This window comes from Anser cygnoides, chromosome 2 (genome assembly GCF_040182565.1).
Source record: "Anser cygnoides isolate HZ-2024a breed goose chromosome 2, Taihu_goose_T2T_genome, whole genome shotgun sequence".
NCBI lineage: Eukaryota > Metazoa > Chordata > Aves > Anseriformes > Anatidae > Anser > Anser cygnoides.
Genome location: NC_089874.1, coordinates 122,451,304 through 122,476,349, shown reverse-complemented (window position 1 = coordinate 122,476,349; position 25,046 = coordinate 122,451,304). Strand labels below are relative to the sequence as shown.

At 36.9% G+C, this 25,046-nt stretch overlaps 1 protein-coding gene across 1 annotated transcript in view; it reads right to left on the bottom strand.

Moving 5' to 3' along the window:
• The window catches only part of RP1 (RP1 axonemal microtubule associated), a 221,968-nt gene that overhangs the window by 30,161 nt on the left and 166,761 nt on the right, over positions 1-25,046 (bottom strand). The window contains 6 exon segments of the mRNA XM_048072444.2: positions 5,753-5,901; positions 7,481-7,607; positions 10,112-10,353; positions 14,627-14,879; positions 23,188-23,327; positions 24,691-24,823. Coding sequence (XP_047928401.2) covers positions 5,753-5,901; positions 7,481-7,607; positions 10,112-10,353; positions 14,627-14,879; positions 23,188-23,327; positions 24,691-24,823 — 1,044 coding nt within the window.

The following is a 25,046-nucleotide window of genomic DNA, read 5'->3' as shown; positions in this document are numbered from 1 at the left end:
TGTAAAAACAATTGCTAGTTATGACACTTGAAGAAGTAGGGTGTTAAACTGAAGAGTCCTCTGAAAAGATTTGTGGGAGTTAATAAATCACTGGAAAGCCTGCTTTCCAGTGAATCAAATGTTCTAATCTATTTAAGTTGTCAAAGACAAGCATAGGGATTTGCTTATTGTCATAAAAACTGTCAAAGTCAGCAGAAATTCGGTGCAAGAGAGCTATCCAGGCTGAGTCAAAACTGTGACAAAATCCAGTGCCTAAGAAGATAAAGCTTGACAAATTTAGACACAAAATAGTGTGAATCTTTAAAAAAGGATATCTAAGCTTTGATACAACTTTTCAACTAGAGGAGCCCTTCATCAGTAGAAGCTGTTAAAACTGAATTAGATAATTTTTCTAAACTATTTAACTTACATTAAAGTAAATTCAGTTCTTGTTGCACTGAGAAAAAGTGGTTAAATACTTTGCTGAAAACTGCAGGCTTGGGTTGAGCAGACTCTTAAAATTTATGATAAATCAAGTTAATAATCTCAGCTGTATTTTATTCAAAATTATCTTTTTTTTTAACTAAAAATTAATGAAATAAATGCAGCATAGAATTCACTCACCTATTTTTTGCTATCTAAAGTAAGTCTTTGTAAGACAATTAATTTCCCCATAGTTTTGAGAAAGCAGAAGGTACCCCCTGGGGATAACTCATTTCATTTTTAAGATAAATATTCAAAAACATACAAACAAACAAAAAAGAAAAAAAAAGAAAAAAAAAAGAAAAAAAAAAGAAAAAAAAAAGAAAAAAGAAAGAAGGAAACCACCTCCTGGAAGCTCCTACTTCACTTCATTTCTGCAGAATAAACTCAAACCATCGTGTTAGAATGATTGTGTACATTATAGGCAATTAAAGTTCTGAGACGTATTTCATCTTTAAAACTGTAATATTTATTTTGCATCTCTATATAGACAGAGAGCAACCCCCCAAGTAATTAATTTTAGAGCAAATTAATTTTTTCTACTTTCTAATTTTTGGCAGCAGATCTTTATATTATTTCTTGTCTTGCAATAATTCATCAAAAAAGCAAAATTGTTATTCACTCTGCTCTAATCTAATGCTCTGTTTTACCGTATAATATCCTGAGTTGAACAGGACCCATAAGGATCATCGAGTCCAGCTCCTGGCTCCACTCAGGACCAATCAAAACTCAGACCATATGTCTGAGAGCATTGTCTGAACACTTTTTGAACTCCGGCAGCCTTGGTGCCATGACCACTTATCTGGGGAGCCTGTTCCAGTACCCGACCACCCTCCTGGTGAAGAACCTTTTCCTAACACCCTGCCCACCCCTCCGTTCCCCTCATGAGGAACCTGTAGACCATGATGAGGTCTCTCCTCAGTCTCCTCTTCTCTAGGCTGAACAAACCAAGTTACCTCACCCACTCCTCATACGTCTTGCCCTCTAGACCCTTCACCATCTTCATAATCCTCCTTTGGACACTCTCTAAATAGTTTTGTCCTTCTTATCTGGTGGTGCCCAAAACTGCACACATTATTTGAGGTGAGGCCACATCAGCGCAGAGCGGAGTGGGACAATCACTCCCCTTGACCAGCTAGCAATGCTATGCTTGATGCATCCCAGGGTATAGTTGGCCCTTTGGGCTGCCAGAGCACACTGTTGACTCATGTTCAACTTGCCATTGATCAAAACCATCAGATCCCTTTCCACAGGGCTGCTTTCCAGCATCTCATCACACAGTCTGTCTATATATAGTTTATATATGCATAGAATTGCCCTATCCCAGGTGCAGAATCTGTGGACAAACTGTGTGATTGCAATGGTGTGTTCTATGTGAACCTCCTACAAGTTTATTACTAACTGACTGTAATTACTAACTGTGAAATACCATCCTGGAGGTATTGCTAAGAACCACACATGGCTCAGATATTTACCACTGTCTCCTAGGCTTATATAATTTCTTTAGTTATGCTCTTTCCTTCTGCTTTTCTCCTCACTGTTTCTGACAACCTCCACCAGTCTCTCCTTCAGTATGATGGTATTTCGTATTTTCCTAGTTTCCATCTGTATAATCCTTCTGCTCAATGACCAGACCATTTTACTGTTTGCTTCTGTACTACAGTATCTTGGCCAGCAGCCTGTCACTATGATTAATACATTTGGATCAATGGCATTTTGCAATTGTTTAATCGTTATGTCAGGTACACTTTCCATAAGAGAACGGTTTATCTGCATTTATACAATAATAGTATTCATGATGTGATGTGTACACTGCAGACAAATATTGACTTCTTTATAGTGGCCACAGTACACTGTCCCCCATTCATGCCCTTTTTAGTGTATTCTGTCACTCAGGGATTTTTTTACAGAAGTAATTTTTAAAATTGCCAATGCTTAATCTGTAAGTGAGTATGGAAACTGAACACCAACAGTCACCTCTCAGTGACAATTTTTGTATGTGCTGCAGTTACCATGGTACCAACCTGAGCAGTTGATGTCTAAATATAGGGCAGGATAAAGGATATATCTTTTCAACAACTAATAGAATGAAGTAAAAATTCACAGAGATTTTACTGTTTTACTGACATAGAGTACTTAATACTGGCCACTTTCATCAAACAGAGATTAAAACACTTAAATATCAGTCATAACATATTCAGTGTAGTTTACGGACTTTGATTGAATTGATATGAAAAAAGCCACATTCTCAAAGAGAATGTAACTCACAGCCATACGACAGAACATACAGCAAGTCTATCAAAGACCACATAAAAGAAGCAGAAAGAATTTCATTAGCTGCAAAACGTTGGGTGCCAGAAGCAATGTGGAGATACGGTAAGGCTGAGATGATTTCACACAGCTGGGTCTAGATTTTTACAAAATGTCTGCACTGAGCACACTTGGTTCAAGAAAGTGTTTGTAGCAGGTAACATTTATCAGAAGTGAACTGACTCATGAAGTATGAATAAATAGTATTAGGAATTCATGAAACCTGAACTGCATGAAGAAGTGCAATAAGATTGCTTTGTCTAAATTTGTAGTTTTTAGGAGAACATCAGACAAGGCATCAATGTCATAGCAATTCAAAAGAATACAGCTCTTGCAGCACTTGGCCTCATACTTATTTTTCTAAATGGATCACCAGAAGCTCAGCTGTCTTGGTGACAGTGTTACTCTCTCTGACATGGGGTGAGCGACAGGATGTTTACTGGTGAATGAATAATTTCATGCACAGTACTTTATCTAACAGTTCTCCAATGATTTTGCAGATGTAAAGACTTTAGAAAGACACGAAGAAACTTTTCAGATGTAAGAAGATAATTCAGTCTTTTACTGTCATGTAATTGAGCTCATGTAAATAAAAGACTTGCTAAATGAGAAAAGTATACCTCCAACCCTCTGCAAGGTCCTCTGAATATTTAAACATTTCTTGCATTTCTGCATTGCTAAGCTGTTGTTTGTAGCAGCCCTGACATTCTGTGGGACTAACACCATATTTCGATGTGATTTCTAACAGAAACACTGTTCCAGTTCACTAGCTGTTACTGTGTAGTCAGGGGAAAAATTATTGCAAGGAAAAGCACATTTTAAAATGTCAGAACAACTGTTAAGATTCAGAATGCAAATTCCATGTCTGTTATATGCCAAAATCCCCTAAACCACCAAGTCCAGATTCTCTGACTGCAGGGGTGCTCAGCACAATATGTGATTGGGCTGGTACAGAAAGAGACATTTTACACTTGAGAGTCTTTTTGGAGATTACTTATAATAGGAAGAAAACATTGGGAAATTTCCAAAACCCGCCATGAAGAAAATGCTGCAAAGGCAGGAGTCTTGCTTGCAGAAACAATTTAGTCTTTGTCAATTAACCAAATACGTTCATTTCATTGAACAAGGAGTAAATTGAGACTTAGAATTCTAAGTTTTCTCTGTTAATTATCTACAAGTAATTTCTTTTTTGGCCCTAAAATATTCCTATGCTAATATCTACTTATAAGCATAATACTATGTTGCATTCACATACTGCTCCTATGAAATGCCAAATATGGAAACAAAAGATGGGTACATGCCAGCTCTGCCTCTTACTCTGTAAAAAAATGAAAATTCTGTGCCATACAGGAGTATAAGCAAACACCATAAAAACATCCTTCAGATTATCTTCGTAGTTAATCTCTTTTTTACTAGGTAACATTTCTGCATGTGCATCCCTGGTCCCTCTTGATTAAAAACTTCAGTGCACACTCGTAGAATTAAGACTTAAGGAGAAATCCACTAAAACTTACCTTAAACTCACTACTCCATGAAAGTGATAGCAAAAGGACTGTAGCTCTAACATACAATGACTCAAACATAGGTTACCAATAAACCGTAATACGAATTTCAAAATTAGGGAAGACAAACATGTCTTTTTCAAATTAAGAACCCTCATCCACAAGCATTTAGTCCCTTAAAAATAAAGATTTAAACTCTGTCACTTCTCTTATGAATCATTTCAAATGTGTCTAACCCAGCAAGGTAATGACCCTTTTCAACTCTCATTGAATTCACGAAACTGGGAATAGTTAGGAACTGAGCTACTTGTAACCTTACATATCATGCCTCTGCTTTGGTTATCAATCTAAGCTGATTTGCAAACTTGCTTCCTTAGAGAAACTGTCATTCATTTGGCAGCTGGCACCTGCAGAAGGAAATAGAATACTGTATGATACTTCTAATTCAAAAGACTACCACAATCACAGTGTTCACTGAGAGCTCAAAAAGGTAGAATGGTGCACAAGCTATAAGGAAAATAGACAGCACTCTTTATTGTAAAATATGTTCTGCATTTCTGGTTATGAGACATTAGTGTTTCCTTTCTAAATTTTAGCTATTCCAGTTGAAATTTTCTGTAACTAATGTTTGTTTCAGGATCTCTTTTTTTTTTATTTTTTTAGTTGCTTTAACCTTCAAGTTTGTTTTAAAATAAAGGTCTGCAGAAGATATAAACATTTAGTTAACCCCACATTTAAAAACTTTAGTGAACTTTTTAGCTGAAAATTTCACTCCCTTTATCCAAAAGGGTCTAGGTTTTGCATCAAAGACATGCTTTCTGCCATAAATCTGCCCACATTTCTACAGAACATTTGCTAGCTAAATTCTCTCTAATTTATGCTTATACTGACAATGCTACAGGCAAATGCATCTCTCTCAGCTATGCTGGTCTTTGGTCTACATCTGTAAGCTGAGAGACTCTCTCCTGCACTGTGAGGACATGACTTTCTTAGTGGACTTAACGAAATCTATGGAGGGCAGTGGCTGCCTGTCTGTAGAGGGAGCAAGAGCCAGAATAAGGAGCAGAGTAGCAGTGAGCAGGCAGAAGCCGTGGAAAGAAGCCTCAGCCTGGAGACTAGCAAGGGAAGAAAACAGGTATTAAAGGAAGTGAAGTCTCTATCACTTTATTGTCAAGCAAATAGGCAGGAAAGCCACTGGCCTGTAACTGAAGACCTTCGATATTTGCAACATTGAACCTAAAAGTACTTGATATAGTCACTTCATTACTTTTCAGTATTGTTAGCATCCGTTGCATAAACATCAGTATTTTCCTCTTAAAATACATATAGATATATGTATTCACACACAGATACACTTACAATCTCAAAGCATTACAAACTGGACTTTGTAGACTGTCGCACATGGACTCCCATTCAGCCCATGTGAATTGGACTGGGCTATAAAATTGCAAAATATCACACATAAATGATAAGTATACCTTTCCTTTAGTGAAATTATCATCTCCTTTTCTGACTAATTTTCGTCTGCCAGTATCTCCCAAAATGCCTTGCAGCGTGACATACACATCTGCGTCTGTTCCTGAGCCAGGAGATGCTCCCGTGGTGATGTAGAGAACATAGCTTTTCACTATTGAGAAAAAGATGAAAAGTTTAACAAAGCTTAATCAGATTTTAAAAATATGTTATTTAATAAATTACTATCATGTTCTTAGTTTTTGTTCCTGCCCAAAAAGATCAACTGGTCAAATAATATTACAATGCCTAGAAAAACACAGAAGTGTTGTAATAAAAAATTATGAACCACTATAATAACAAATAATGAGCCAAATAGTTTGTGAGTGGGCCTTGAATAAAGGAAGAAGAGAAAATGAAAAATAAAACAGAGATCACAAATTATAAAAAATGTAAATAATACTCTACTGCATACTTGCATACACTGAAATAAATAACACTTATGAATGTAACAGTACCTAGGCTAAGGACAACATTAAATTACTCAAAAAACATCAGTTCTCCAAGCCTCTCTGAGTTCAAATGAAGCTGAACTCCATCAGATGGATGACAGTTTTTGCATTTGCTCTGGATAATGGTCCAGCCCATGGCTGACTGCTCTATACTGTACCAGTTGAGGCCAGTTATTGGCCTCAGCAGACAATTTCAAGAAATATATATTCTCTGATGTATCTCACAGATGTTCAGCTGTGCGTTTCTTGGCTGACCATGTTAACTTCCTGGTTGTAGTCCCAGAGAAATGCATAGCACACTGGTGATCTTGGCCCCCAAAATAAGAAAGAACATCACCAAAACATTTGATTGAAAAAGACAACAAATATGGAGATGAAGCAAGAAAACACTGTGTGTCCTCATGTTTGAAGCTTATTAGAAAGAGGAGCAGCATTTGTGAAGGTTTAAACATTTGTGCTCTTTCAGAAAAAAAAAAAAAAAAAAAGAAAAAAAAAGTGAAAGTATTTAAAAGGCAAAGTGCCTTTCCAGGGAATAACCCAGCAGTACTCTTTTCAAATTTATATTCAAGGTGCTTCTGCCCAAGTGTTTTTCTTGGGATTAGCTTTGAAAACACAGCAGATTAAAGTAAGGAATACACAGATTACTTGTTCTAATGATCTATTCCCTTATCTTTTGGGAAAACCTTAGTTGTAACTGTGTTATTCTCATGGTAGAATATCCTTTTAGGAAAAGAGCTTATGCATTCTTCACTAACTGTGGTTATCAAATCCGTGAACAAACACAGAACAAATGAAAACTATCTGGTCTCGAGGTGATCAAGGAACAACTCACAAGAAGGAGTTTCATGCTATATAACTACTAGAAGAATGCCTGAAAGTCTAGCAATACAAACAGATGTTTGTGGGGTGATGGACCTCCTTCTTATCTGACATTACGAGAGTTATTTCTTTTGGATCTCCTATACTTCCTTTGAGAGAGAACCAAATAATATTACCAAGAAAAAGCAGAACTCTGAATACCGGTCAAAACATTTTTAATATTTTTAGTGCTGCATGCTTGCTCTTTTATGTGTCCCAGACTGATCTCAGGCTTGGAATGCAAAATGCACAACTAACTACAGGAACTGAGATACTTTTTAAAAAATGAATACAATTTTTCTGATAAATCCTCTGGAATGCTCTGAAAATCTGAGCCATCATAACTGGCCACATCTTTTCCAGTGTTTCTGATTTGTGACAAACCTGCTGGAAAAGGAGAACAGTCTGTGAGAACTGGACGCTCAGCCACTCTTACTCCTTCATCATCTGCAAAGTTGCAACAAAATGGAAATTCCAGAACATTTTTACTTTCTCTGTGTTGAAGCTTTACCTTACCAAAGAACAAAAAGAAATACTTTTAGCATGTGTCACTTGCTCTAGACCAAACTATAGCAAGACATACTGCTGAAAAACACTGACACATAGTGCAATACCAAAAGAGAAGATGAAATAAATTTGTCTAAAATGGTTTTTTGTTTGTTTTTTTAACAGATTTTTAAAAGACAAGAAATAGAAATTTTCCCAATTAAATTTTCCCAATTAAAAGTAATTAAAGTGTTGTCAGCAGTATTGCTGTAGATACTGTTGCACTACAGGGAAAAAAATGATTTGGAATGGTTCAAAAAGGTTCCTTTATGTAATCTATTCATTCAGCATATGGAAGAAAAAGAAGTGTTGATATGCCTATTTCAACTTGTGAGAAATGTCAATAAACCATAACATTTTTTAGGGCAGAATGTCTTCTCATTCTGTGTAATTGGAGGAAGAAAAATTAGCATTTCTGGGGAAAAAAAAAATGAAAAATTGAAATTGAGCATGTTTATGACATGTATATATCTGCACATATGTATCATATGAATATACAGATTATATTACTGAATATTTTGAATTTCTATTAAACATTGTATATAAAGTAGTCAGAGGGTGATACTGAGCTATGCAGCTCAGTCTTATTCTAAGGAAAGAGATTTTGATAATGACTCTTCTCGTCAACTACAATAGGAGATAAAAGTCCCATTTTCTAAACTGTTTTAAGATAGACCAGAGAAAACAGTTGAAAATAGGTTTCAGGAAGTAACCCCACTTTTAACAGAGCACAGAAAATTTACTCATTCATTTCTCCATGAGTTAACTCACTATCACTTAAAAATGACCAAACCTTTAACTCAGACAGTTCTATGATCTTTGTTTAGCAATTGTTGGTGGGAGATTGTAGCTTTTTTTTTTTTTTTGTCTTCCAAAGACTCCTATTATTTTTCATGATGGCAGACATATTGAATATATATTTTTTTAAAGAAAGACAAAATATAGAGTTAATACTTTTTCCCTTTCATACTAACATCTACATTCCTGAACATTTTCTTGACAATCACGTTTTATTGACTGTGCTTTATTTCTTCAAGAACTGAATATCAAGAATAAAGATGTTAGCTTCTGCGTTCTTCAGAAATAAAGTTCTTTTTTTTTTTTCTTTGTCCCAGATATTACTTTATAATGATTCCATTTTCCTCAAAAACTTCAAGGGAATTATTTTGCAGTTACAGTTCTAATTTGAGTTCTGAAACTATATATGGGATTCAACCATCTGAAGCACCTGCTTGTGATAGAAAGTGGAAATCTCAGCCTCTGTGAAGAAAGTCTTGTAAAATCAAAATAAAATGGCATAGAACTGACCATCCTGCAGTGTAAATTTAATAAGCAGTGTAAACAGACTGATAACCTGGCTTTGATAATATTATCCACAACCCTTATATCAACCTAGTTATTTCATATAAGAATTCAACCAGTCCTGCTACAGAATCCATGGAATAGAAGAGCAAACATCTTCCTAAAACCCTGGTAGTTTATATTTTCTTTCTAGTTCTACCTGATATAAATTTGTACCTTTTCTTTTTCTATATAAATGATGCTAATTATTTTCTAACTCAGCTTTGAGTTGTTGTTATGAGTTAATGAAGTAAAGCAGATTAATAGATACCACTGCAACAGCCAAGTTTCTATTCTCGTTTTTTTTTTGTGATACACTGTCTCCAAGAAGCAGTCTTAATTTTATCAATAGATTTGTTAGGTGATGAAGATGAAATTAGCAACCTGCCTACCAGTTAAATGTCAACGGGTTCAGATGTCTATTTAATATCATGTAACAGAGATTAAAATTTTTTTTTTTTCTCCAATTTTTAATGAGTACAGAATAAAAGTATTTATGGGCAAAAGTGTGGCTGCAGTTTGAAAGAAGATTATTCTTTCCCTTAAACCCCTTTTTATTTTCCCAGCTTAAGAGGATAAAGATATATTTTGTAAAGTGCCACAGCAATTTCAGTGTGATATCAGATTTTAACTTCAGCATCTTAGATATCAGAAGAAAGATTGTCAATTTTACTATTCACTTCTTTTTTTCACATGCCAACTTAAATGGCAGATATTTTCATCAAAAGGCATTTCTGGTGTCTTGCTTAATTGTTTGCCTCAGATCACTGGGTCCACAACATCTAACAGTCAACTTGGGGTTATGTAAATTCTGCACTGCATGTCAGTGGCTCCAGCTCCAAAAAGAGACAATGGGGTGTGCTATAGGTAATGGCACATCTGTGCATACACCCTCCAGAAATCCAATTAAATTTACAAGATTTTTGCTATCCAAAGCTATTTTAACAAATGCTTTGAGCATTCTCTGAATTTATCAGTGTTGAATTAGCAGACGCATTTATTTTTGTAAATCAAAAATTATGTAATTTCAAAAGGAACTGGAAAACAGAAGTACTGACCATGGAATGTGGAAATAAGATAATCTTACAATAAATATATGAACTATTATGCTTTAGTTTTATTTTTTACCTCACGGCAATGCCAAGTCTCTCCTTCTCCAGCTTCTTCAATTTCTAGGCGAACTTTGAATATAGTATTGAATTTCTTATTTAGTTCAATTGAAGTCTCATAAACCTGTTTTTTTTTAAGTGATCCTTTTGCGAATATGACTGAAGTACAGGCACCTTTTTCACCACACACAGTTAGAGACATTTTAGGATTCAAGGAACTAGAAGAAATATCACTAGTTGTCACAAAGACATCCCACGTCCCTGTTGAAGCAAAATAGTAGCAAATAATTAATTAATTTGCTGAATATCCAAAATAATACAGCAATTTGTAATGGGCTGCGTTAGTGAGTGATTAGCAAACCATTCCCACCTTTGCACTGAACTAAAACCTTGGAACATAATAGATTCACTTGTTATTGATTTAGTACACACAGAGAAACAGATTTAGACACCAGCATTTCTGTAATGACAGCTGGCCCTTTAAAGAGGGACCAGGCTAGTAGGACTGTGCAGATAAGACTGCCAGTTCCATACCAGAGATTTATGAAGAGCCTTGACAACTTATTGACCTTTTTCCCTTCTTAATTGTTTTCTCTGATTATTTTAATCTCTTTCTCACCAATCACTGCCTAAAATCAGCATAATTTCCTCTAGATAGTACTTGTTATCAGGTTTGCCATTGGTCCTGGAGGTTACTGTTTGCATTTCAACTTTTTGAGGAGCTACTTAAATTAGGTTGTTAAAATTTGCTACATATATTCTGTAACAAGAAGAGATAAACTGGTTCAGAACTTGAAATATAAAAATCATGTTTTCATATATAAATATAAATATATAAAATAATATAAATAAAATATAAATAAATATAAGTATAAAATTAAATATAAAAATCATGTTTTTCATTAAAAACAATCATGACTTCTACAGAAAGGCTTTGGTCACCTGGACTTGTGTAGAATGGACCACAACAAACTGAGCTTTGTTTATGCAAAGTGAGCCAAAGTATGAATTTAATAATTTCTAATAGTTATTTTGCAATCTGGAATTATTTTACTTTGAGTAATGGAAATAGTAATTTTTATTGTCCTGTAAAATCCTGTTTTCTAACCACAATAGGCAAATCTTTATCTCCTGGTATAAATTAATTTAAATAAAGCTTTATTAATTTACAGGAGGTAAGGATCTATGCCATGAATTCAGAATGCTGTGAAAGTAAAAAAAAAAAAAAAAAAAAAAAGCTCTCATAATCCTTGAAATCATCTAAAATAACTTCAAAAATTATTACTTTACAGCTAATCATAAACAGCTCCCACATTCAGGTCTGTGAACATTAAATACAAATAAAATCAATGATATCCATGAAAAAAAAAAAGAACTAAAATGAAAATTTACAATATCAACTCTGACATAATCCAGATATTTTTAGCCTTGGAATACTGAAATATTAAGCCTATTAAACTATTATTATATAGCTGCCTAGGAACAATGAATGGAAGGACTATCTATTGGATCCTACAGCACCTTAATCTGCTGTTACATATTAACTATATTGTATAATCTCTTTCATTTTCTTTAGTTTAGTCTACAAGAGAACTATGCTAAAAATCATTCTATTTTTCTCAGAAATCTTTTAATTTTGACAGAATGGCAGTAGGTGTCTGATGAAACTCATTTATTTTTATGACAACTTTGTTCATTAGCTTAAATAACTTTTTTCCTTCTTGATATGTAAGCACCAATTACTTTGACAGATCTCAGCTGTGTCCATTTTCAACCTTTAACTTGCTAGTCTGTATAGATCAAGTTTTTTGTTTTTGTTTTATATCCTTTCACAACAAAGTCTTGCCATATCCCCAGTCATCGCACCTTCTTTACATCCATTTAAGTTTGAACAAGTTTCTCTGGACACAGTTGTCAGAACTGTACACAGCATTCCAGGTGAAATATCATTGTTTCTTTGCACAGTGTCATTACTTCTCTGTTTTTACTGATAATGCTTCCATACATTGTAGGATTACAATTACTTCATTCACAACCAAATCGCATCGCTTTCTCAAAATTATTCTGTGTTCATATATCAAATCCAGGTGTTTCTCCTACTCATATACTGCTGAAGAACTCTTGTAGTAGAAATCATTAAAAGACATACAGATCCAATACAGTATTTTAGACTCTTATCTACTACCTAGTTCCTAATTTCCCAATAAATTCTACGCAAATTAGGAACCTGTACCAGAATTAAGAGCTTAAATATATAGTTGGATTCGGGTTTAATTGTGTTTTAGCTTTGCTGTATTCAGTTCTATTGCTTTCCTCCAATTCTCGGGGTTTATCTTCCAGCCTTTTCATCCTCTTGTCAATAACCCTGGCTTTGTAGCTCCAACAGATTTCATTAACACATTCACTCTCCCTTCTCTAGCTCTTTAGAATTTTTCTTTTACTACTACTCTCCACTTTCTAATTTCCAATTACCTAATAATTTCCCATAAAGCAAATAAAATTCAGTACTGAAATTTAGAAAGAGTAAATGCCATTACATTTCTCTTTCTGGAAAATATTTCTAAAAAGTATCAACTTTGTTTCACAATTTATCATTTGTGAACTCATTTCTTTCATTTCTTATTTACCTCTGGCATCTTAACTACATTTTCTATATTTTAGATGGAAGTACTACTTTTGCTATTTAAAAGTTGTACTTCTCATCTTCATAAAATTTTTTACAACCTTGCTACTGGATCTGCCACCTCACTTCTCTGTTCCTTCAATATTCTGGGCTAAAGACTGTTTTGGTTGCCACTGACTACACGAAACTTGAACTATATTTGCATTTCAGATTTGGTGATTTCCAATAACTTCATTCCCACTAGTAACTTTGATTTTGCTTTCCTTGCCCACATTGTGGGTCCTTAATGAAAACAGGGAGAAGTATTCAATTTGTTTAAAGACTCTACCTACGTCACCTTTAGTCTCCACTTTACTGCTCCTGCATAGTCACTTATCTTTCCATTTTCTTTTTGTAAGTAAATGGTTGAAGAACCTTTGCTATTTGTTTTAATTCCTTTATAAAATCTGACTCAGTCTGACATTTAGTAAGTCCTGTTGTATCCATATACCTTCTGACCTCCGAGGTATAGTGATCTTTGCTGATCAGTCTTACTTCTAAATTCCTTATAGGCTTTCTGATTACCTGTAATATTCTTCTGAAAGGTATTATATACACAGATGAGAACTGACGTTGAATAGTTTCACAACTGAGTTTTAACAACCATAGACTAGAAAATATTAGTGAGTCTACACTCAAATTTTTGATGACTATATGTATGTGATGGTGGATTTTTTTACAAAGCTACATTCCAACACTAGATAAGGATGCAAGATTTCTCACACCTTTTATATAGTCAGTGAAGAGAGACACAATAGACCCTGACCAGCCTTAGGCTTCTGCTCCAAATAACCCTCAGGAGAAGCCTGCTGTGCTCTGTAATAGGGTACTTAAGGAATCTACCTTTTTAGAGACCTGGAATACTTGCAGTGTTGCAGTACAGCTATTTCTTATTTTGAAATTATCACTACTCAAGCTGTTCATCTGATGTTTGTATCCCCATGCTACTCTGTCCTTCTGTTGTCCCAGTAACATTATTTTTGTATTTCCAGAGGTGATATAAAATACCTGATACTGGACAAAGTACAGGTAGCTAAATATATGGGTACTTACTACAGTTGTGTCTGCAACTATGCATAATATAAAACTTTAAGCATAAAATGGAATATCCATGAGTACAGAAATCAATACCGATCAATGTACAAAACTGTTGATTCAGAATGCAAATTAACATCTTCAGATTAGTTAAACTTTACATAGTTTGGTCTACCAGTTCTGAGACAAATTTCATAAATGGACCCAAAGCAACATTTTACACCTCTTTATAAAAGACGTGAAACAGCTAAGAAATCCAGTCCTATGACAAAGTACAAAAAGACTTACCATGTTTTCAATGTCTAAGTTGTTTCTGAATTTTGGTCCTTTGAGCAAACAGTTTGAATGGGATATTGGGTTCAGATCAACTAACTGTTTGCAGGAACTCATGCCACTGATGTAAGTAAAAAAAGAAAACTGCAAATAAAAGCAAATGCTTTTTGCAAATATATGAACATACGGGAAAGTCTCATTTGCTAAAAGAGTTTTTGTATCTCTTCTTGTAATTTCATCACTGTTGCAGGAGCCTTCTGCTCTGCATTGACTGCCATATGGAACAACCTACCTCTTTCTGCTTCAGCTTTTTACAATCCTCAACTAAAAACATACTTTCTCCATTGCCTCCATCACTTAATCTCTTCTTTTTGCTCCAGTCTTTCTTCCCTCAACATTATAATTCTATATGCCATGTCTGGAGAGACACTTTGAGAGGTACAACTAAAATTTAAGCTATATTGTTTCTGTATTTTGGTTTTAGTCTTAAAAATAACCTGAAAAATAATATGAATTACAATTAAAACAAAAACCAGAAGGAATTTTGATGATTTAGGGCCTTACCATGAATCTTTCCTGTCAGCATTCCATTCCTGACTTTTCCAAGAAGTCTCAACATTCTTTCCATCTGTGCATCGCCAACTCCACTGTCTAACCATTGCTGGCAAAGAAATGCATATTGGCCATCAGTCTTGCCTGAGTCATGGATGACAATCCGATCCAGGTACCATCCAGCTCCATAACCCACATTATTGTGCTCAACAAGCACTTGGCTTAACTGCCCAAGGTCTACTGCTCTCATCTCAGAAATACTGACCTGAGAAGGTAAAGGCAAAATAAATACCATGAAACTGAAAAAATATGTTTGGAAAGACGTACTCCTTTTAATACTGAAGTATCTTTTCCTTTCGAACAGAAAAGAAAAATATTCTGCTATTTTGACATTTGTATTTAGAGACCTTATTCAGAAAATATGTGGACCCTTGAATGTATGCATTTTTCCTTGTTCATGATCACTGTATTTCAGTCTCTGTTATGAAAAATATCCCACCAGTTTCACTGGAAAGAAACCTCAGATCATTCATTTACTTGCAGAAGTCTCATGAAAATTCAGCCGCTCCCTCATAACTGAATCAAAGAGAGTGTTTGAAATATCAGGACAGGCCTTGTAAATTGAACTTGGTTTTAAAAAGGCATTTGATTTTTAAACATGTCAAAGTATTTTATATTTTAAGTTATCCCATTTTTCAAATGGGAAATGCAGCATTATTCAACTCTAAACAGAAATACTGACACTGTTGATGACTATGCAAACAAAGGATGATACTGACATTAGAAACTATAAGTAAGGCTGTGCACGCATACAGGCAAGAATTGATGTGTTCTTCGGATGTAAATAGACATCTGTTTAAATATTGCTACAGCTACCAGCAAACAAAAGCTAAATGGCAACTGCACTAGTGCATGTTGGGATGAATAAATTATATGAGTGAGAGAATGAATGTGTTCCGTGCAAGAGAGAATGTGAGTGAGTGGGTAGATACATGGGCATGTGTGTGGGTGACATTAAAAAAACGCAGATGGATAGTAGAAACAGACGTTGTAATTTTTATTTGTTGCCAACCAATTTGCCACCAGACAGGAAAAAGCATGATGACCAGAAAGCAACAAAAGAAGAGATGATTTTTAAAAATTATTATGTCATCTGGCCCATTCTCCTAGCAGTGTGGGAATATTCTCTATAACGTGCTCAGAGAAAGAAAACATCTGAGTTATTATTCCTATCACAGCCTTAGGACTTCCAGAATTCTTACCTTGTTATACCCATGACCTCCCCAACAGTTACCATGGGAAGTTACAGACCTCCATGTAATGCATATGCAGCCCAAACTAAGACGTAGCAGTGAGGAACATCTTGTAAATAACTTTTTGGGAGCACTCATTGCTTTTTAATTTTATTCTTTGTAATTCCAAGCTAAATATAATTTTCTTGTCAGTCTACATGACCCTTGACTTAGAGGAAATGGACTGTATCGCTAATATTCATGTTCCTTCACAGCTAACTCTCTCTAAAAAAGGGACCTATCATTAGTCTCATTCTTTGCGATAATAATTAACAGTCATTAGACAACAGTGGTCATAATCACCCATTGTTATCAATGAATTTTCATAATAATACATTAAATTGCCTACTCCTTCAGCCTTAGCAAGAATGTACTTTTGGTTGATGCCACTATATTTTTTTTCCCTGCTCAGTATAAAGGCATTAGGAAATGTATTAAAAACACTACTGGAAGTGTTATTAATAAAAGCCAAAAGGATTTTATTTTTGCTTTAGATAAAGTGTTAGCTAGGCAAAATTACAATCCACATTTATTTAACCCACTAAATTGGTAAAAAAGTTATACATGATTACTTGAATGAATAGAAACAAGCTGTCCTTTCTGCCCTAATGTATTTTCTTATATTTTGCTATATTTTTTTGTCTTCCTAGCTTTTCCTTATATTATAGTCCTTTATCAATCAAGAGAAACCAGGCGAGTTCTTCCTTTTTCATATCTCAGGTTTCCTTAACTTTGTCTTCTTTTCCTGTCCACTTCATATTTTCCAGTGATACTGTCCCTCAAGACAGCTTGCCCTTTACATCTCTTTCTTTCACCTTCTATTCGTGATACTGTCACTAAAACCTTGTTCCAACTTTTTCATTAATGTAATTCTTATAAAAAGAATATAAGACTGGTAATAGTATATCAGACCACAGATCCATCTAGTCCTGTCACCAATAGCTGCCAATAATAGATTCCTGGGGAAGAGTTTAGAAAGAGGGCAAATTTATAGAGATAATTCTTTAATATCAGCATTCTCAAGTGTTAGCAATTTGTGGTTCAGGGACTTCCCAAGACAGAGTGTCTTTTCACTTACCGGTTGTCTTCCATGACAATGTGCAATTGCTCTTTGCACCAACAGGCATTTTACCATCTGCAACATCTTGTGGCAGAAAGTAAAATAGATTAATTATGCACTATGTAAAAAGCCACCTCCTTTTGCTTTGAATCTGCCACCTGCAGGTTTCATTTAATGCTATTGAGTTCTCGTATTTCATGAGAAAGTAGAATTACTCATTTTCTATATGCCATTTTATTTTTCTTATCTCCTTATCCTTTCCTCATAACATCCCTTTTCTAGGCCAAACAGTACTTGTTTGTTTAGTCATTCCTTGTATGAAAGATACTTCATATCACTTGACTTTCTTTTTTATACATCTTAAGCAAGTGAATCAGTAAAAGGCACAGCATTTATTATGCACCCTCACAAGAGAACTTACCTGGAGGCATGACAATATATTCTACATTGGAGGGGGTGGGCACGTCATTTTTTCTGGTAATTCCTGAACAAATGGAATCTTTGGGTCAGGCTCAAAGGGTTACATCAGACCGGCAGCCAGTCACTAGTGGGGTTCCCCACAGCTCCATTTTGGGGCTAGTTCTCTTCAAGATTTTTATAAATGAGCTGGATACAGGACTAGAATGCATATTAAGTTCATAGAAGATACTAAATTAGGAGGAATAGTTGATTCCCTTAGGGTGGAGAGGCCTTGCAGAGAGATCTTGGCAAATTAGAGGGCTGGACACTTACCAACTGCGTTAAATATAACAAGAGCAAGTGCTGGATTTCCGCACCTGGTATAGGGCAATCCTGGATATATGTAAGGACTAGGAGATGGAATGGCTGATACCCCAGAGGGCTGTGTCACCATTCAGAGGGACCTCAACAGGCTGCAGGGTTGGGCTGAGAGGAACCTCATGAAGTTCAACAAGGGCAAGTTCAGGATCTTGCACTTAGGGACGAATAACCCCAAGTACCAGTACAAGCTGGGGGTTGACCTGCTGGAGAGTAGCTCTGCAGAGAGGGACCTGGGAGCCCTGGTGGACAGCAGGCTGACCATGAGTCAGCAATGTGCCCTCGTGGCCAAGAAGGCCAACGGTATCCTGGGGTGCATTCAGAAGAGTGTTGCCACCAGATCAAGGGAGGTGATCCTCCTCCCCTGCTCAGCCCTGGTGAGGCCACACCTGGAGTATTGTGTCCAGTTCTGGGCTCCCCGGTACAAGAGGGACATGGAACTACTGGAGCAAGTTCAGAGGAGGGCTACAAAGATGATCAGAGGACTGGAGCACCTGTCATATGAGGACAGGCTGAGAGAACCAGGCCTGTTTAGCCTGGAAAAGAGAAGGCTGAGGCGAGACCTCATCAATGTGTATAAATATCTGTGGGGAGCCTGTCAAGAGGATGGAGACAGTCTCTTTTCAGTTGTGTCCAGCAAGAGGACGAGAGTCAATGGGCACAAACTGAAGCACAGGAGGTTCCAGCTGAATATGAGAGGGCATTTCTTTACTGTGAGGGTGACAGAGCACTGGAACGGGTTGCCCAGAGAGGTCATGGAGTCTCCTTCTCTGGAGATATTCAAAACTCATGTGGATACCATCCTGCTCAGCAGAGGAGTTATACTAAATGATCTTCAGAGGTTCCTTCCAGCCTTGGCCATTCTGTGATTCTGTGATTCTGAGATGAGAGGCTGAAGAACAGCCCTGTTAAAAGGGATCTGATGGTTTTGATCAATGGCAAGTTGAACATGAGTCAACAGTGTGCTCTGGCAGCCCAAAGGGCCAACTATACCCTGGGATGCATCAAGCGTAGCACTGCTAGCTGGTCAAGGGGAGTGATTGTCCCACTCCGCTCTGCGCTGATGTGGCCTCACCTCAAATAATGTGTGCAGTTTTGGGCACCACCAGATAAGAAGGACAAAACTATTTAGAGAGTGTCCAAAGGAGGATTATGAAGATGGTGAAGGGTCTAGAGGGCAAGACATATGAGGAGTGGGTGAGGTAACTTGGTTTGTTCAGCCTAGAGAAGAGGAGACTGAGAGGAGATCTCATCTCACAAGGGGTGAGGAGGGACAGGTGCTGATCTCTGGTCTCTGGTGACAGTGACAGGACCTGAGCGAACAGCATGGAGCTGCAATAGGGGAGGATCAGGTTGGATGTTAGGAAAAGGTTCTTCACTGAGAGGGTGGTCGAGCACTGGAATAGGTTCTCCAGGGAAGTGGTCACAGCACCGAGCCTGATGGAGATCAAACAGTGTTTGTACAATATTCTCAGACATATGGTTTGATTTTTGTTGTGTTCTGGTGTGGAGACAGGAGCTGGACTAAATGATCCTCATGGATCCCTTCCAACTGGGGATATTTCTATGATTCTATGATTCTATGATTTGTTTTGTTCTGTTTTAGTTTGGTTTCACCTCAACTGAACACGAAGCATTACAGAGTTATCACAATGTCACAATCACTTTTCCTATACCTTAATAACACTGTTTGGACTGTTGCTGCAGGATTCTGCAAACAATGAAATCTAGAGAAAAAAAAAAAAAAAAGATTGCAAGAGATTGCAAGAAACTATAAGAAAAAGCAGAAGAGGAAAGACAAATACAGCTTAATACTTTTGATAGAAAAACTATGGACAAATCACTAAATATCTCCCCTTTCATAATAAAATGTCCAGCATACAGCTAAACAAAAACATCACAAGGGGTGGACGATTGGCTGACACGTAGGGCTCAAACAGTTGTGGTAAATGGGTTCACATCAGGCTGGGAGCTGGTCATCAAGGCTCCATTTTAGGACCGGTTCTCTTCAATGTTTTTATAAATGATTTGGATGTAGGACTAGAAGGTGTTTTGAGCAAATTTGCTGATGATACTTAATTGGGAGAAGTTGTTGTCTCTGTTGAGGGTGGAAAGGCCTTGCAGAGAGATCTGGACAGGTTGGAGAGCTGGGCAATCACCAACCGCATGAAGTTTAACAAGAGCAAGTGCTGGGACAGAGCAACCTTGGCTGTACGTACAGACTGGGCGATGAGACACTGGACAGCAGCCCCGCAGAGAGGGATCTGGGGTTTGTGGTTGACGGCAAGCTGAATATGAGCCAGCAGTGTGCCCTGGTAGCCAGGAGGGCCAACCATATCCTGGGGTGCATCAAGCACGTCATTGGTAGTCAGTCGAGGGAAGTGATTGTCCTGCTCTATTATGCGCTGGTGCAGCCTCACCTTGAGCACTATGTGCTGTTCTGGGCACCACAGTACAAAAAGGATGTTAAACTACTGGAAAGTGTCCAGAGAAGGCTACATGGTGAAGGGCCTAGAGGGGAAGACGTAAGAGGAGTGGCTGAAGTCGCTTGTCCTGTTCAGCCTGGAGAAGAGCAGGCTGAGGGGAGACCTCATCATGGTCTACAGCTTCCCCGCAAGGGGGAGTGGAGGGCCAGGCGCCAATCTATTCTCCTAAGTGAACAGTGATAGGACCCGTGGGAATGGTGTCAAGCCACAACAGGGGAGGTTTAGGCTAGACATCAGGAAGAGATTCTTCACTGAGAGGGCTGTCGCACACTGGAACAGGCTCTCCAGGGACGTAGTCACGCCACCAAGCCTGTTGGAGTTTAAGAAGCATTTGGACTATGCTCTTAGTCATATGGTCTGAATTTTTGGGTAGACTGTGTGGAGCCAGGAGTTGGAAACGATGATCCTTATGGGTCCCTTCCAACTTGGGATATTCTAAGATTCTATGAATTTCAGTAGATAATAGGACACTAATTTTTTTTAGGAATCTAGCACTATATTATTTCTAAGAAAAGGGTAAATTAAGCGTATTTGCTTAATGACATGACATATGTCATTTTCCTCAGTAGTAAATTAAAGGAGGGGTAAGCTTCATTGAAATATATACCTTTACCTCTTTTCATTCTTCTCTGAGGTATTGGTTATCTTCATATTACAATAGGCAATGAGGGTCATTAGGAATGTGAAATGACACATTCAAAAATTCAGGTAAACTAGTATGTAAGTGTCCTGCATCAAAGTGCACAGTCCTCTATATCACACAGTCCATTCACAGCAACAGTTTTCTGAATATAATACCTAGAGCTGAGCTAAGAGATCTATTACAAAGAAGAAAAAATAGAAGCAGAGGAGGTGTCAACAAAATTTTAAAGAGGTTGCAAATATATTACTTAAGTAAAAAAAAAAAAAAAAAAGATATTAAAAAAGCACCTCTGAGGAGAAGGACTTGGGGGTGTTGGTTGATGAGAATCAGAATCATAGAAGCTCAACATGTGTCGTCAGTGTGTGCTTGCATCCCAGAAAGCCAATCATTTCCTGGGCTGCATCAAAAGAAGGATGGCCAGCAGGGCAAGAGAGGTGATTGTGCCCCTCTACTCTGCTCTTGTGAGACCCCACCTGTAGTGCTGTGTTCAGCTCTGGGACCCCCAGCACAAGAAGGACGTGGGGCTGTTGGAGCAGGTCCAGAGGGCAGCAAGGATAATCTGTGGGCTGGATCACCTCTCCTATGAAGACAGGCTGCGAGAGCTGGGGATGATCAGCCTGGAGAAGAGAAGGCTCTGGGGAGACCTTGTAGCAGCCTGCCAGTACCTAAAGGAGGCCTACAAGAAAGCAGAAGAGGGACTCTTTGTCACGGAGTGTAGTGATAGGAGAAAGAGAATGATTTTAAACTAAAAAACGTTTAAATTAGATATTTAGGAAGAAATATTTTACTCAGAGGGTAGTGAGCCACTGGCACAGGTTGCCGAGAGAAGCTGTGGATGCCCCATCCCTGGAGGTGTTCAAGGCCAGGCTGGATGGGGGTTTGAGCAACCTGGTCTTGTTAGAGATGTCCCTGCCCATGGCAGGGAGGTTGGAACTAGGAGGAAGGAATTTTAAGGTCCCTTCCAACCCAAACCATTTTATGATTCTATGACATGCAGTGTTAACTAGGATGATAAAGATGTGTTCTTCTACTCAAGAAACAATGAACAACCCAGAGACATAACAAGTGAGCATAGAACAGAGTTCTATAAAACCAAGAAAGGCAAAGATGGGGTGACAGGGAAAAAATCATTCACACTGTCTTCCAGCAAAAGAATGGAAATCAGATGGAACTGGTATATGGAAGGTTTATGCGGGCTGTAGTTAAAGTGTGGTCTGTACTACCACAGGCCATCGTGGATGCTCATCACATGTTTAAAAGGAAATTATGTGAATTTATGAAACAAATTATCAATGGCTATAAAACAAAAGGATGTTGTGGCTGGTTCAAGAAGATATTTAACTGACAATAATTACAGGCTGGGAGAACAGCCTGGTGAGTATATACTATGTTTCTCTTGTTTGTATAGGTCTTAGGTGGAAGCCAGCAACTGGCTGCCAGCAGAAACATGAGCCTGGACTGGAGATTTGTGCTGAATCAATATGGCAAACCTACCATGGTTTTATTCTTGAGAAAATATTTTGACATTGTAACGCAAATAAAGAAAAAAAATGTCTAAGGTCAAAGCTAATGAAGCAGTGGAACAGACTGCCTAGGAAAACTATGGTATCTCAATCACAAGAAATCTTAAGAAAAGGTATGAAACAAGTATAGGGGATCCTGTTTCATTGCACAGGGATCAATTGAAAGGTCTTTTTAAAATCCTATCTAGTGATATCCAGACTGATTCCAGGGCATGTGTGAACACGTGTAGATATAGTCATTGATATTGTAACTGGCAAAGGTTGACCAGAAATTCTCTCCTAGTACTTATCTTGAGCAGTTACAGTACGTTTGCAAGCAGTTTTACCTGTTTATGATTCTACTTATAAATAGGTTAATTAGCATATAATAGTTAGCACATTTGAAAACTCTTTTTAACCTGTATCAGAACATATTTTTTACGAAGCAGATTTTAAAGAAGCAGTCACAGGAAGAAGTCACATCATATCACTCTGATATTCGTATGTAAGTAAACTTCACAGACAACTGAAAATTAAGCCACAGAATTTTATATATCATTGGGTTTAATTTCAGTTTCTAAGAACAGTTACTAATGGTTTGTGGCTTTTCAATTTATTGCAACTTGAACTTTTCTTAAACTACTATTCAAATTCAAGTAAAATGTCCATTCTTAGTAAGCAACACATCTTTTCCACAGGTTACTACAGTGTAAAATCAGTGCTTGTATTTTATAATTGAAAAGAAATACGGTTTTGGAAGAAAGCAATAAATGAAACACATTAAACAGGTAAGGAACGTAACTCAGTACTAACCTGTCCTCTTTCAAAATGTGAGTGGTTTAGCCTTCTTTTGCAGGAATCTCCCTGCTCTCCAAATATTGTGATAAATACGTCTGCATCAGTCCCTGATGCAGGCAATGTTCCCGTATGAACACTGACTGAGTAATGAACTTCTGTCATGAGAAATCAGTGACACATTACCAAATCAATGACACAAGATGTTACCAAATCAGCAAACTTAGCAATGCAATTACCAATCATTATAAATCAATATATTCTAGGTGAAAGATTGATTTCAAGACCAAGGAAAGAAGTTTTCATAATTGACATTAATGTTTTGTCTGAGTTTCATATAGCTTGCTAATTACCTCACTACAACACAGTACAGCATTAAAGATGAAATGTCCTTTATGAATCAATGCAACAATCCATGTTTACTGTTACAAATGTGGAAAACACTGCCTTAGTTGTGGAGTCTTATCCAGTGGTCACTGAAATCAGCTAAAAGGATCTCACTGATTATGTCAGGCTTTTTAATGAGCTTTAAATTCTTGTAGGAATTAAAAATTAAGTTAGGATATACCAATGTAATAATGTTGTACCAAAGCATAAACACAGATACAACACAGATGAAATCCACTCTTTTTTTCTGGATCAGCTGCATTCTGTTTTTGCCTGGCAATTTGATAATTATGGCCAGCATCAATTAATTTGTTCAGGAAAAATGGCTCAGCTATTTATTAGGTTATGTATTATTATTATTATTACTATTATTATTGTTATTATTCACCACAAAGAACAGCTTGCCATGACTTTTTGCTGATGAGTTACGTAGTAAATATTGCTCGAGACAGCAGGACACATGATCTTTTCTACATGGGTTCGGTGAACTATGTGAAGAATTAAATATTATAACAGACTACTAAGGTCTAGTTAGATAGCAAATGTAAAAAGTTTTAAATATTTTAACTGAGAGGACTTCTGTTCATTGAGTATAGTGAATGATCTTTCTTTGCTAAATATTTTCTATAACATAGTCAGAACAAAAGAAGATGTTATATTTTAAATACAGTGATTAAATGAAACAGTGACTTACTGCAGCAGAAATGGGGTTTGAATAAAACCTCAGAAATAACGTTTCTTTTTTCCTTCTGTGAATCATGACATTATGAATTTGCATATGCCTTTTTTAAATCTGTGATTTCCTCCCTCACCTAGTATAAGTGTCTTTTTCTGAAGATTTCAACAAAAATATACTAGCTGGGCTTTATGTATTTTTCAGACTTCCAAACTGGTACTTAGCCTAGTGAACACAATATATCAGCTGGTTTAAACCAGAAAAAATATGTGAACCATACATGTTATTAAAGACCCAAATATTTTGACTGAATGTTTAAAAATAATTTTGAGTGAGTTTTTTATTCTAAAATGCTTCATAGTCTTGCTCATTGTGCTCATTCCATTAGGTAGTTCACAACTTTGTGGGAGTTTGTTTGTGTACTTGCTTATGTATTTATTTCTTGTTCAGCAACATACCCCTGAGTGGTGCTTTGTCTGGTCTGACTGCTGCTAGCTCTGTCACAGTCTCAGATCCATCTTCTCCAAACAGACACTGGGCTTCAGTGAAAAAGCCCAAGTCTTGTTTAGTGTCCAGATCTTTTAGCCGAAGCTGCAGGCAGAAGCAGAAACAAATGTCCTTCTCTGAAATATTTTGTTTCTTGTTTCCATCCCTGTAGAAACTGACATTTTTCCTATTTTTACACAGACAGTTTATAAAAGCTATCACATTCTGCCTAAGGAGAACTACAGTGGGTGCCGCAAGCCCCTGATTCTGCAGCCTGTTGTTAATAGCTGTATTCCTCAGGGAGTATTGACAATGGCATAGGGCCCGT